General features: G+C 43.1%; 1 protein-coding gene across 4 annotated transcripts in view; it reads left to right on the forward strand.

Annotated features, from left to right (window-relative positions):
- Positions 1-10,601, forward strand: part of SMYD2 (SET and MYND domain containing 2) — a 31,692-nt gene extending 21,091 nt beyond the window's left edge. For 2 of the 4 annotated variants that reach the window (XM_013367076.3, XM_065058440.1), the window contains exons 7-12: positions 1,220-1,322; positions 3,663-3,773; positions 5,558-5,678; positions 6,466-6,640; positions 8,035-8,143; positions 10,198-10,601. In XM_013367076.3, coding sequence (XP_013222530.1) covers positions 1,220-1,322; positions 3,663-3,773; positions 5,558-5,678; positions 6,466-6,640; positions 8,035-8,143; positions 10,198-10,278 — 700 coding nt within the window. In that variant the 3' untranslated portion in view covers positions 10,279-10,601. Of the gene's footprint in view, positions 1-1,219; positions 1,323-3,662; positions 3,774-5,557; positions 5,679-6,465; positions 6,641-8,034; positions 8,144-8,355; positions 8,637-10,197 lie in introns of those variants that run through there. The other 2 variants (XR_010471615.1, XM_065058439.1) reach the window with 2 other exon arrangements.
- The last annotated feature ends 4,582 nt before the right edge of the window (positions 10,602-15,183 follow it).

The raw sequence follows: 15,183 nt of genomic DNA on the forward strand, positions 1-15,183 counted from the left end.
GTGGTTGGGGGAGCACAGATCTTGTTAAGGCTCAGGAACATTTCTTCTATTTAAATCTGTCCTTCCCACTTAATGTTGTAGTGAAGGAGGATATTTTCTGCCCCTGTTCTTTGCAAAGCCCACACTGAAAAGTATTATCACTGCCTGCTTACATTGTGTTCCTTGTGAGGGAGGCATAGATTATTAGTAGCTTATCGCTGTCAAAGTAATCTGAAACGTACAGATGCCCAGTTAAAGCAGGACCTGATTTTGCTAAGTGCTGCGTACAGGCAGCAGTAGGTAGTTCCTCCTTCACGAATTCTCCTTCCTGAGGCAACTCTGTCTGAAGTTCATAGCCCTGACCTACAGGTTGGAAATTAAGGCCTTGAAATGCCCAGGATCAGGGTCATGATGAGGAAAGGAGAGTATTAAGCCAGGATATTCTGGAAACATGTCCAACACTATCCTTTGTTTGTAAATGCTCAGCATGCAAGAGCCAGATCTTTCCTACTTAACAGTTGTACCCGTGAGCTAAAAAGAGCGAAGAGACAGTTATTATTTTGCTAGATTGGAGGAGAATGAATTGAAATTATACATTGTATCTCAAATAAGCAGTAGACTGCACTTTCTCCAAGCCTGGTCATAACGGGGAGTACTTTCTCTAGCAGTCCAAGTTTCTGTGTTAAGCTGCGTGCTTGTATAACAGAGAGAAATCTCTTCCCTCCCACTTCAAACGTGGAGGCTGGTTATGTTTGCACAGAAGCCAGCTAAAATTTTAACACCTATCTTATGTTGTGATGCAGCAAATGACTCGTTTTCCTTTATTTGCTTGTTTCCTTTAGGTTAAATTTATTTCTCTTTCTTTCTCCTCTGGGGAAAACAATCTGTCTATCATAGGTACCTAAATAGGATGTTGATAGCTGAATTACCTGAACAACCCTGTCAGCTGTCCCGTCGTACAATAGGATGGGAAAACAATAACTTGTCTATCCTGCAATAATAGGATTTAAAGACTGTAATGATTAATTAACACAGCCATTCCCCATATCATTAGAATAAATAACAGTGCAACAGATTTTCCAAGGGCTACCTTCATGTTAAGGGCTACCTCAGGATAAGAACAGCTTACAGAGAGAGGCTGACTCAATCTTTCAGACTTATAGTTGTGTGAAGTGCTTAACTTTTTGCCTGTTGCTTTTGGTGGTGGTGGCGGGAAAGATTTACTTTTTTACTTTTACAGTGTTGCGTTGATGAACCATAGCTGTTGTCCAAATGTCATCGTAACTTACAAGGGAACCTTGGCTGAAGTCAGAGCTGTTAAAGAGATTGAGCCTGGAGAAGAGGTAAATGCTCCGTGTTTGACTGTACTCTGTAGACGCACATCCTGAAGGTAGGATCCGTTCATTTGAATTAGATGATGGTGTAATGATGGGGAGGAAAGATCTCTTGTTTCTCAGAGAAGGGTATGATGCTGCTTTGGAGAAGTGGTGCTGGCTCTGGAGGACTGAAGCGATTCTTGGAGGCAGGATTCTGTTTTGAGCTAAAACGAGGGAAGGGCACCTGCAGCAGTCACTGCGCAGCTGCCAGACCCTGTCTCAGTTTACCCATCTGTAAAATGAGGCTGAGTTTGCTTATGTTTGGCTGGTGCTTTGAAATTCCAAGATCAAAGCAAATTATTACTGCTATAATAGTTCCCAGTATAATAGTAATGTATTGAAATTGAAGCCAGAATAAACAAGGTAAATGGGTACAGATAAGTCCTCTGACTTCTGTTTGGACAGAGCATCCACAAATCATGGGACTTGGTCATATCAATTCAGCGGCGTTTGCTGGGAAGTCACAGAAGAATAAGTGTGTGTTCTTGGGTGGAGTGAAGATGAACAGTGATGGATAAAATTCTGTGAAATTGAGTAAGGCTCTAGGTTTGCCTTAAAACTTTCTCAATCAAATAATCCATGTGGCAGGGGGTCTTCAGCAGCACAGCTGCTCTTTGCTTTTTTTTAAAAGAAAAAAACACAACGAAAAAAGATGTTAAACGGAGTTGAGGAGGATGTTCAAATATCTGCAGGGAATGAAGATACAGAACATTCTCTCTGGGGATGGAGTTTGCATAGAGTTTCAGTGGCTCATCTGTTGATGTTAATTTAGCAGGTGAGGTAAATGCGGAGCAAAATAAGTTCAGATTCGACTTTGATAAGTCCTGCCACTTTCTGAAATATGTGATGCCAGTTCTGAAGAAGGGAAGAGAGGTTACTTTTGTGGATTATAGCTGTTCACCATTGTAAACAAAGTGAGTTTAGTTTCCAGAGCCAAGGGTGAATGACTCGGATGAGCAACTTCTTTTTATGCCGTTTACTAATGATGGTTTGTCTGTGATGTTGGCAGTCACTGCAGACGCATTGTGGTAATGGACAAGGACTGATCCTGGCTTTGGAATTTTACTTGTGGAATCCTGGACATTTTCACTACTCTAGGGAAGGCTTACTCTGAGGGGTAGAGATGCGGAGTATTTGCCTTGCTTGGCATCCTCTTTTGATTGACTTGTGTCTCAGAAGCTGCATCGGTTCTCCAGGACCTCACGGCTTTTGCACATTTACTTTTCTGACGCTGATGACTTCTACCAGTGCGAGCTCTGGTTTTGCTTGGGCTCTGTGCGGTCTTGTGGCCTGTGTCTCCATCTTCAGGTTCAACGCAGCCATTGCATCGCAACATTTTCAAAATTTTTGCTGTAAATGTGTGCTTTGAAAATAGGGAAGGGAGGAGAGGAGTGTGAGGGCAAGTGTGAGATCATACACAATAAGAAGAACATGTACTGTATGAAATTACATGTACATTTTACTTCAAAGAAGAAAGAAACCTTAAGCATAAAGACTGAGCGAAACATTTCAAATAAGTATAAATGGGGAAATGGAACTAAAGCTGTTCCTTGGTCTGCACAATGATCAACTGCACTCTGCATATGACATGTTTCTTAGGGTATATCACATTTAAAAAGAGAGCATTAAAGCTAGTTGCAGGGGTTCTTTTCTGAAGAACACTAAAGTAGAGAAAAACTTAAGAATAGTGTATGTGAAGGGCCTTTAAAATGTTCAAAAGCAGGGTTTTTTTGCTTTAAAATATAGCCGCTGAAGTAAATCTGATATTCATTCTCCTAGAACTGGAGCAGTGGGCCTCTTTTCTTTTCAGAGATCTAAAGGTCTTGTCCTAAGTTTCTGAAGCTACGAGTTACTGCTGTTGCCCCAATTTTTGCAGATTTTCAGAAAGAAAAATGGGAGATTCCAGCCTGTAAAGAACCAGGCCACTGGAATTTATCCTAGGCTGGATATCTGAAATAATTTTTTTACTTCTGAAAAGTAGGCATCTCTTTGTAGTCTGACAGGAGCCTGAGATTTACGCTGTGATTAGTTTCCTTATCCACACCTGAATCTTGCTGCCCTGGGTTTAAGCCAGGGTAATATTTGAGGGAAATTCCATAACGAAAAGTAAAGGAAACACTTCTCTGTCAGTTTGAGTTCACAAATGGCAACTCCTGATGCTGCTGAGAGGCCTGAAATGTGATGTGGCTGCAGGCACCCACAAGTTGCTTGAATATGTGGTCATTTTACTACATATACCAGAACTAGTAGTGATAAATACATATAATTACATCGCTTTTTGCTGACTGCTTTGTTTTTGTCATATAGGTTTTTACCAGCTATATTGACCTGTTGTATCCCACAGAAGACAGAAATGACCGGTTAAGAGACTCATATTTCTTTAATTGTGATTGCAGGGAGTGCGTTACAAAAGAAAAGGTAATAAAATCAGTGTGAAATATGCTTCTGACTGTCAAGGCACCTACCCGCGTCCTTGGATGTGATATTCTATCTGGTTTAATGACATTTTGGAAAGTAGGATAATATAGCAGGGGGGTGGTTTTGTTTTTCTGTCTAGAATACTTTCTGATACTCATTTTTTCCACTGTCATCATGACACATCAGGAAACTTCCTGGTGGAGGCCTATTTAAAGTTGAGCTACAAAGCAAAGATGAAAACTTTGTTAAAAGTAGGTAATTATATACTGTCTGTGCTACCTGGCCAAAAGAATTTAGCTCAGAATTGTTTGTTTGGGCTTTTTTTTTTTGTAACTGCATGTTTTTTAGCAACTCCCAGCGAGTGAATCTTGCTTGGGGCATTTCTGCGGTCCTGTTCTGCGTTAGAGTCCTGCTGCAGTGCCTGGTTGGGACATCTCGGTCAATTCTGGGTTATGTCGTATGGCATTGCTGGGTGGTTTGGAGACCCATCAGAATCTGCAAAGTTGGCTTCCTGCAGTGGCTTCATGCCATCTTCTCACAGACAGAGTGGTCCTGGGTCACAGCCCCTTGTCATGTGCCAGCCAGACTTACGCCCATTAGACATCACCTGGTGCCCTTCAAAGGTTGACAGACATCCAGGCAGGGTTCCCTAAAACAAAGTGTTAATTATTTTGAAGAAAAGCACTTACGGGGGGAAAAGGCACCCAAACCCAACGGATACCAAAACAACTGTGCCTGTGCAACCATTTGGACCCCCCTCACTGGAGGTCCTAGGAGAACTGAGCTTTGTGTGCCTCACCTGTCATTCCAGCCAAATTCAGCCAGGCTGGCAGAATCTAATCCTTAAACTCCAGATTGTTTTTCCCCCAATTTTCACAAAGGTGTCCTTTTAAGAGCTGCTTCCCAAACTGACCAGACAACCATCTCCTTCCTCTAAATGGTGTCACCTTTTGTAACTTTGTTTGCTGAATGGTACCTAATCTTGTTTGGGGCTATTCTGCTGACACCATAGTTGTGTTTTTCCCCACAGTTACCTTGATAATTTTGCCGCTGAGTTTAATGAAGCCAGGATTTCATCTGTGATTTCTAACAAGAAGCTACTTGGGGCATCACCTGTCACTCAGCCTCCTTCAGCTCTGGAAAGAGTCCCCTATAGTCCTCTCAGCTGTCAGATGAAATAATAAAGGAAAAAGAAATCTAGCAACACTACAAGGCTTAAACAGCAAAAGATTGTCTCCAGATCACAGCTGACTCTTCATGAAGTAGTAAGTTAGATAGAAAGATACGAGTAAGTGGAGCTGTCCAGCAGAAATAACGAAATATGGGGAGATGTGGTTTTATCTGTAGATGCGAAGGATCCTTTTCTGTATTTAATATCATCTTGTTTTCCACTGAGCTCTCACTTGGTGGTAGGCCTAAGGTTTTTGAGCTTTTCTAGCCTTCAAACTAGATTTGTTTTAATCCTTAATCTCTTAGAAGCAGTGAAATTTCCTATGTAAAACTGCTTTCATCACAAAATTGAAAAGCTCTTGCATCTCCCAAAAGAAAGGGACTTCATGGAAGTAGAGAATGGCAGATGAACTGGATGGTGCAGAGGATTCTAGGATTCCCAGCCAAGGCTTTAGAGAAAAATTGCAGGTGCACATCCACCTTTGGTTTTACATTCTTTGAAGAGCTTAATTTCCCATCTGTGTCTTTTTATTAGAGTAATTCTGTGTAGCAGGTGCACCTTTATTTGTAAGGCTTGAAGCCTACATTTATAACATCCATTGTGTTTCCTTCAGGATAAAGAGAAACTGGAAATCCGCAAGCTGAATGATCCTCCATCGGCAGAGACGGTGCGGGACATGATCAAATACGCCAGGAACGTGATTGAGGAATTCAGGCGAGCCAAACACTACAAATATATCCTTTGTCTCGCTACCCTGGCTTGGTGTGTGACCTGAAAATCTTACCTGCTAGATCGCTTCAGAAATATCTGCAGGAAGAATACTCTGACTGTTAGGAATTAAACTTACCTCTGTCCTCTTTGTATCTGAAGAGCTGTCTGTGGAGACATGGGGCAGTTTAACATTACAGGTGGTGTGGGATTGTGAGACCCTCTGTTAGTTTCTTGCTGTGCAGGTCTCCGTTTCTAGGAGTGCAGCATATGACTGCCTCCACAACAAGCCAGAGACGAGAGTGAGTGTACGTCTGAGCTTGGGTTAGTCTAGTGTAATACTGCCCGCTTTTGAGGGACTGTGTGTGAGGCTGCAGCTACTGCTGGTGGTTATAATCCTACCTGTTGTACCAGTGATGTGGCGCAGACAGAAATACAGGATTGACAGGACCAAAAGCAGCCCAGGCTTTTGGTACCCACTGCATGGGGAATTTCACTCCCTCTTCTGGTACATTGCTGGTGCAGTGGTGATACAGGAAAGCTGCTTTTTTTGTTGCTTTTTAAATCTGAAAGGTAGTTTTGTAGAATATCTGAGTAGGAGGGGGAATAATCTCACGAGCAGAATACCTCTGAGTGTAGAATACTTATTGGAGTAGCTCTGGGGTTGTAGCATAGATGCTTTGGTACCATTTGAGAGAAAAGAGGACTTTCCAGAACCATTCTGAACAAGTTCCAGTTGCGTTTCTTTGGCATTGCCAGGTAGTTGTCTAATGAGAGGCCATCTATTTATTTGGGTCCTTGACTTCTTGATACCTCCTAGTGAATTACTGGAGATCTGTGAACTCAGCCTGGACAAGATGGGTGCAGTGTTTGAAGACAGTAATGTTTACATGTTACATATGATGTACCAGGCCATGGGTGTCTGCCTCTACGTGCAGGACTGGGAAGGTGCACTGCGTTATGGGCAAAAAATTATCAGACCATACAGGTAAACACAGGACTCTATTTTTTTATTTTTTAGTGCTCTAATTCAGTAATCTGAATAATTAAGACAAGTTTGGGCAGAGATCGCTTCTCTCAGTACGTATTGTGTAAACACTCTACCCATGACATCACTGCTTGAAAAGGAATGTTTGAGTGCTGGGCCAGATTTTGTTACTGTCAAAATGTGGTCTGCAATATTTAGCAGGAGGTGACTCTGAAATGCTTGCTTTGAGTTCTCAAAATAAGTTTGTCCCACCTTGGGTACTGTGCTCATTCTGCTTAGCTAGATAAATACTGTTGGGTTGTTGTTTTTTTTTTACTATCCTAATACTTCACTAAAGCAGAGCTTGGAATTGCACCTGCAGTGAATATTTTGTAGAAGGCATTAGAGGCAAAACCCGCTCTTGCTGTCACCCTCCTGCCCCGTCCCCGTCCTTTCTCCCTGCAGCAGCACCGTGGCTGGGGGAGAGCGGAGCCTGTCCCCAGGCTGGGGCTGAGCTCAGCTCCTGCGCTCGAGCTGTGGGTGTCCCTGTATCGCTGATCCCACTGCCTGCGAGCTGGAGGCCTGGGGGAGTGTGCGGGCCAAAGCCCCATGTGGGGCAAGGCAGGACACAGCCTCTGCGGGAAAACATTAGTACTCTCTCCAATAAATGTTTCTGTGTTTTTATAGTAGTGATCTCGGGTGTTAGAGCCGGCCAGTTACACGCTCTATCTGATCCTGCCGTGAATCTCCCAAGCAGATTCTCGTGACTTTCTTGCCAGCCGGGGGGAGCGCAAGCAAAGCTCTCCCTTTGGAGCAGATGCCAATGTAAAGTCACAGATCACTTGGCAGAGAGCAGCGATACAAAGAAGGAGCCAACTTTTCCCCCCCGCCGGGGGCTCAGTACTATTTATCTTCCCTGGGACTTGCCCAGCTCCTCTGGCTCTGAGCCTGGCATTCCAGGTCAGCTCTGCTGAACCGGGCTCTGCTCGCTCGGTGAGCGAGTACGGAATGGTGTCTGCTGTATGTGCTGCCAAGGGCCCCTTGCTTTCCAGCAAAGACCAACTATAGTGGAACAGGCAGAGAGTTACTTCTGTGGGTGTAGGGTGGCTCCAAAAACTCCTGACAATGCAGGCTCTTTCTGTCGCTGGCGAGATTAAAACTAGTGGCAGAAAGTCATTGCCATCTGACAGCTGTTCAGAGGCATATGGTACTCTCAGTTCAATTCCCAATTGACAGGCGTCCCCATCCCAGACGCGATTGGCACTGACTCTTGGCAGCCATGGCAGAGGGGATGAGCGGGGAATGGGCAGGGGCAGTGACAGGCAGCTTCTTGCCCCCTGAGAGGGAGCTGGGGGCTGGGAACATGCTCTGAAACTGCCAGGTTTGATAAAGCTGGATTTCTTTCTTTCTTGCAGTAAACATTATCCCTCCTACTCACTGAACGTTGCCTCCATGTGGCTGAAACTAGGGAGACTGTATATGGCACTGGAGAACAGAGCGGCTGGAGTTAAAGCCCTGAAGAGGGTATTTATTTCCTGGTTTCTTCATTAATAATACCAGTTCAGGCATGGGATCGTTGAAACACTTATGTGCTTCTCCGTCGGTGAGCCTGGCTTGGTGGGAAACGTACCATGTGTGAAAATATTTGGTTACTGGATTTTTGGCTTGGTTTTGATTTTTCCAAATATGCAGTATAGGTCTGTTCTTGCATACAAAGGGGTCTTACCTTTTCACAGTGGAGCTCTGCTGCAGCAGCTGGAGTGAGAATTACTTAAACATTTGCTATACGTTCTTCCCTGAGCTAGAGCTGCACTAGTGTAAATGAAGCAGAACTCGAGCTTCTCCTCACTTGCTAGGTAAGGACAGAAAAAATGCTTGGCTTTTATAAAAGGCACATAGTGTTTCATTGATGTCTGTGATTTCTATATCCAAGTTAAACTAAGCATGCTTTTGGTGGTTATTTGTTCTGGAACCAATTGGTTTTTAAATAGCTGCAGGGAATTCAGTGCATCTGGTAATGCTGAAATTGGCAAATACAGCATTTGGTTTTACATTTTTCTTCACCACTTTTTATTAGTCTGTTGTTCATTATTTAGGTTTTTATTCTTCTTTTTATTAGTCTGTACCATGTTTCTTGACATTCTTCCCCTGTTGTTGTTGGACAGAAGTTTATTTTAGTTTCTTAAGCATCAGTGACTACTGTAGCATATAATGACTTGGTGTGGAATGTCACGATTTTTTTGTTTCTTCCTTTTTAGATGCTGGCAAGTTTTTAGCCAGCAATAACAGAGCCATCCAGCCATGGTGAAAGATACTACAAGAAAACAGGCTCTAAAATTTAACTGTTGCCTAGTTTAAAATTAACATAGGTTTTCCTTCACTGTGGTGATAAAGCTTGGAGTAAAACTGGGCTTTGTGCCAGCAGGAACATGGGATTGGGGGGGTTGGGAACTGCAGGTAGATTTGTTGTCACATTTAGCTTCCTAACACAAACATTTTCTAATGACTCACTTCCAAAAGCTGCCTACAGGAACTGCCCGAAGTTGTGCCAGCCCCTGGTGTTTGGGATTTAGTGACAAAACAAAGCCATTGTTCTGTGAGTTTGCAAGGAGCTGGTCCCGAAGGCCCTTCTTTCTGCTTTTGGGCAGGGGGGAGAATGGTGTCATTGCTCACTGCTGCTGAGGTGGAACCAAAGGCTCTTGTGGTGCTGACTTGATGAATACAACAGCATAATTCCATGAATGTTTCCCGAGGAGAAAATGACTAAACGCTCTGAGGGCCAGGATGCTGCAATTCCTTGCTTTAGCTTAGCGCTGTGGTCTTTAAATATTATCAGACTTATTCCAAACTCACTTCCTTCAGTCCTGTCTGCTGGTGTCTTTTAGTACGTGTTTGGGGCCACAGCTGTCCTTTTCTCGAGTGGAGATCTCGCCTCTGCACCCCCTGTGTAATGCTGTGTGGACAGTGGCAGGAGTCGGTGGGTTTGGCTGCCTGAACCGTTCACTCATAGGACCAGAGCAGAGTGCAGGTGACACAGGAGGGCATCGGGCACAGCAGCGTCTGTCACAATCTGACAAGGTCTTGCTTTTGCCTCAGGGGTTGCCCAGTCATTGCTTCCTTCATAAAGCAGGGGGAGTCCCTAGAACCGGTGGAGTGTTTACAGAACCAAGTCTAAAAGGCCTTAATGCAGCTTCTGCGCTAGGCCTGCTCCTCGGGCTGACAGCTGAAGGATAAATTGGTAGGAACAAGCTCCATCTGATACTGGTTAAGTCCTCTGCCAGACTATTACCCACCCCACTTGCAGTTTTCTGTCCTGGAGCTGGTTGCATTCAAAGTAGTTTTGTCAGAAATACCGTTTTGAAAGGTGCTTTGGGATCCTTTAAGATGAAAGATGTATTCTCTGAATGTAAAACCTTTATTACTTAGTTTTGAAATTCATTTTATTTCCTACTGGGTTTATGACTACAAGGGGACAAAAAGTAGCTAGAGGTGTCAGACTGTTTCAAACCTCTAAAGAGAGTATTTATAGCCTGGTGTTATATATGAATCAATTGTGTGAATATTTTTTCTTTTCATAGGCAATTGCTATCATGGAAGTAGCACACGGGAAGGATCATCCATACATTTCAGAGATCAAAAAGGAATTAGAGGATCACTGAGCCTTTGAATCTATGCAATCCTTCAAACCTTTATTTAAAAAGCCTTGTTATGGAAACCTTTAGGCGTGCTTTGAAAAGCGGTAGAGTATGAACACAGTTCTGTCCTATAATTGGAATGACAAACACACTTAAGCCTTGCAAAATGTTCCTGGCTCCCACACATCTACAATTGTCCTTTTTTCCTTTTTTTTTTTTTTAAGGAAGCATCCATGGTTGTTCAGGGTTATGCCTTTTGACAGCTGTGCAAAAACTGCCTCTTTTTTTCTGTATGGATTTTAATGTGTATCTTACTTGTGTAAAGTAAATAAAGTGGTCTTGACCCATCCTGGTTGCACTTGTTCGCCTACCTGAGTGCAAGGGTTGTATGACATCTACTTTTGCCTGAGTTGTTTCATTTAATCTGACAAATTAATTAGCAAAAGCTGTAGGTTGGTGGTTTTTTTTGTTTGGTTGGTTGGTTTAGTATCCAACTCCTCTTTTCACACATCATTTTTGTTTGCAGTGGTTTAGCTGAGAGGAAGGGGAAATGCCCATTGTGCAGGAAAGCCACCAGCATTCCCTCAGCCAGGTAAGCTGCAGCCCCATCACCGCTCCTGGCAGGTGGAGATTCATCGCCATAAGGACCTAGAGCTCAGCATGTCGTGCAGAGAGAACACTGGCACCTACCTCAGGCCTCAAAGGCTTGCACAAGACATCAACTGCACAACCTACGGTTTTTTGATGCCCTTTACAAGTTAAAGTGAATTTACTGCAGGGGAGAGCTCATATTTCTTTATAGCCATACCTTTGCCTCCAGTGGATTAAAAGTATTCTATTAATACATTAGGGATTACTTTTCATAAAGGAATAAGAACATTTTTTGAGGAAAAAATCTAGGACTTGGCTTTCTCTGCCCATACATAAGAATGGAAGGGGTTTTTTTCTCCATTTAGCTCAGTGGCAGGAGATTGCTTTTAAGGATGGGGAAAGGAGGGAGAGTGTGGCTGTGTGCTTCCCGCATCCGAGGTGAAATATGTTGCACAGCAGAACTATGTGACCATTCCTTACTACTTTCACAGTATGATGAGAGAGAGACCACATTGAGAACTTCATCATATTTTCTTTCTTGTAAGCACTGCTCTGAAAATAAAACTGCTAGGGATCAAGGGTTTGTCAGCTCACTTTGTGGAAAGCTTTCATTGCTCTCCAGCCAGCAGCTGTTGCTGGGGTACATAAAACTGCACCAGTTCTTATGATTCCAGAAAGCCAAGGCCACTCACTTAGCTACAGCCAAGCCGAGGAGGAGGGCACCAGCTGACTATTTTTATCGTAACTTTCCTTTGTCAAGCAAACCCTTGTCCAGTGAAATAGGACCATTGTTTCAGAAAATCTGTCCAGGGCCCAGGTAGATTAACCGAGCACGCACACCAGTGGGAGCCTTGCCCCTGCAAAACTTGGATTGTGGTTTACAGAGGTTCTTCAAAGTTCACTGTAGCCCTGGCTGTGCCTCCCACTTTAACATGGGAAACTAAGGCAAGCATGGTAGGTGCAAATACAAAACCTTAACCTGGTAGAGGACAGAACACGAGCATAGTTTTCCTTGAAAAAAAATGGTTTATTGTATACTGTGAATATGAAGGACAGCCTTACCAAAAAACTGTAGTGACTGAAGACATTCTCATATTTGCAAAAGCATACAAGAAACTATTTACACAAAGGCAGTGAAAGGAGTAAAAAAATTATTGCAGTCAATTAATGCTGAATAGAACTTTATAAAAAGAGAAAGAAAAGAAACAGTGCAAAAATACTGTCAAAAGTAATCAGTTCTATACACAAGATAAAACTGACAAGCATAAGCTTATGTACTGATATGAATAATACATTAGAATATAAAATAGCATGCATAGATTTTTTTTTTAAAGGCTTTCAATAGCATAGAATAGTTCTGCCATTCAGCCCTAACAGGAGGGAGTGTGGGGCAGGGATGGCAGATAACCGATGCCTCATTTCTCTACAAAATGTGTACATATGACGGGGCTCTGAGATTCTGATCACTGTTCTGTGCTAAACTGTCACGTACAGAATTACAGAACAAATAAAACAGGAAGCATCAAATACTGAAGTAAAACAGGACAGTAAAATCCAGTGACATAAAACTTACTTAAACATGTTATTTAACACGTCCCACACAATTATATATGGGAATATTACAGTCATCTGCATGTGTAAACTTTTTTCCTTTGTAGAATAGCTAAAGAAAAGTACTTACACTAATGAGGAAAACATGATTTCCATATGGAGCAATCTCAACAGGATAAACTTCTTATTAACCGTATTTCTGGCACTAAAGATTTGTTTTCTTTTAAAGACCAAGTAGCAGCAAGAAAATATTTTCTTTTAACATACACAAAAAGGAAGTTCTTATAGATGTAACGTATAACTAAGTTGCAGAACTCACCAAGACAGGACATTGTGAAGGCCAGAGGACTAAATGGGTTCTGAAGTAAGGGTGATGCTACCCATGGAAGATGGATCCATCAGTAGTTATTTAACACAGCAAGCGGGATATAACTTTCACCTCAGGAAGCCCCAAAGGGCCTGGTTGGCAAGTGGGCTGGAGGGGCTGAGCACCCTCCTCTAGATGCATTTGTATTTCTTCCTCAAGTGTCAACTCCCAGCCGCTGTCCAGGCTGCAACCTCCACCCTGCCATGGAAGTAGTTTGGGGGAAGCTTTCCTCTTTTACTCCTGCCTGCCTAACCAGGGAACACAGCCCCTGAAACACCTGGAGCTGAGTGTCCAAAACACCTGAGTCCTTCCCCAGGTGATCTGGAAGAGTGAAAATTACTAAGCGCTATATTTTGACCTGCTATTTTTGACCTGTGCACTAAAGGTTTTTTTTCCACAATCAACAATAGTTTATCTATGATTAAGACCTCCCTCTTCTGTTGTTGGCCCAACAGCCCAAGCAGCCAGCTGTTCCCTTCCTCACATCACAGTCCCTGCAAGCCAAGGCTACACACAGTCCTCCTCTCTACAGACACATCTGTAGTTCTCATAGCACCAGATTCTACAAGAAAACCTCTCCAGGAAGCTAAGAATGAGCTGAGTACAATTACCTTTGGGGTTTTGGACTTGGAACCTTTCTCTTGTTGGCATCAAAACCCATCTCCAAAGTCCATATGGTTTGGACTACACATCAGCAGATTTATACCCATTTTTGTTGAGGGGTTGGCCAAATGCCATTTTCATGCAGTGCTTCCCTTTCAAGGTCAGTTCTGGTATCTGTTCCCTTAAGGTGCCACCCTCCCTCTCTGGTTGGGAAGCGTTCATTTCCACAGAAGACAAGCAACAGAATGTAACTCTGACCCCTCCGAGTGATGCACTAGAGCTGCTGCATGCTGATGCTTCCACTTTCTGAGCACATGGTTCTCAAACTGCCAGCGAAGCTGACAACATTTCAGTCATCACCTCCTCCCAGGAGAGCGGTGGGAAGTCAGCTGTTGTGATTGCGGCATGGTCAGTAGCTGCTGAATTTTCCCCATAGATTTGTGAGCTATATCCAAGCACGAGATTGCCTATCAGCGTTTATTTTAGAGTCACTTGTGGGCTATGCAGGTATTGGATCAAAAAATAACCTATTAGCTTAAAATGACCATCTGTATTGAAGCACTGAGACTTATTCTTTTCCAACCTATGTTTTGTCATTTGCATTTTGGTCTGTTTAAAAGAAAGTAATTTAAAAACAAAACCAAAAGGCAAGCAGCTCTTGAAATCATGCAAATGTTTAATAATATCTGTAGCTGAGGCAACTGATTTAAATAAGTAGAACAGAAATGTCCTTCAGTATACTTTTTATGAAGGACTGTATTAGCAATAGATGTGTCTCCTGCCAGCTGACACTAGTTCAGGGAAAAGGTATTTCTGATAAAGCTGAGCATTTAGGGTCCCTATATACCTATACAGGAGGAAGTTTATGGGAATCCCATCTTTCCTCAGGTAGTCAAGGCCAAGAGATGCCAAAGGGGCCTGTGGAGGAGCTGGAACAAGCAGGACAGCAAACGTCCACCATCCTCCCGTGCAGCCTCTGGAGGATGGAAATGGGGCATCCACAGCACTGAGCAGCATCAGAACTCAGCCCATCTCTCCCATCCTTGATCAGGCAATGTTAGGCATGAAATGCTCAGACCGTAACTTCCACCAAAAATGTGATGCCAGCAACCTCAATACTATCGGTGGTAAAAGTTTAAAGAAAAAAAAAAGGGTCTTAAATTGAAAAATAAAATACAAATGAAGAGTGCACAAATAGGAAATCATACACAATGGATTCCCAAGTGTGATTTACTCACCCGCTCTGAGTTCTCTCAGAAAAAGTTGGGGAGCGTCGGCTGAACCGTGCCAGACCACAACGTGGGCACCTTGGGAGGAGACTGCTCGTGTCAAACTTTTAAGGTGCAGCTCCATTCATTGACCATTGATGCATCTTTGTGAGATTTTCAGTCCAGACTTTACTCCAAATAGATGAAACTGGTCTCTTAGAACCTACCCACTCATCTTTTGATGTTAAAAAACCCCATATAACAGCAACTCCAAAGCGTCCTCGTTTTCTACTCAAGGGCTCTGCTGTTGAAGTCTGTGGGACAGAAACTAAATGGGGCTGTTGCTTTAAGTCTCATGCCCTTGTTCCCGCTATGAGTAATGAAATTGGATGCAAAAATGCATTTTCCTGTCGCTCCCTAAAGGTTAGGAAACGCTGCCCAAACAATTTCGGGCTGATAAAACCACAACAGGTTCAAAGTCAGAAGGTTCAGTTTTTCCCCTATAAAACTGTCTCACATTTCAACTATAAAACACTGGCATGCTGAGGTTTGGTTGCAAGCTGGGGTGGAAAGGAACCTCTGAAGACGCGCACCAGCCCAATTAACTTA

The sequence above is a fragment of the Columba livia genome, chromosome 3, assembly GCF_036013475.1.
Source record: "Columba livia isolate bColLiv1 breed racing homer chromosome 3, bColLiv1.pat.W.v2, whole genome shotgun sequence".
NCBI classification, from domain to species: Eukaryota; Metazoa; Chordata; class Aves; order Columbiformes; family Columbidae; genus Columba; species Columba livia.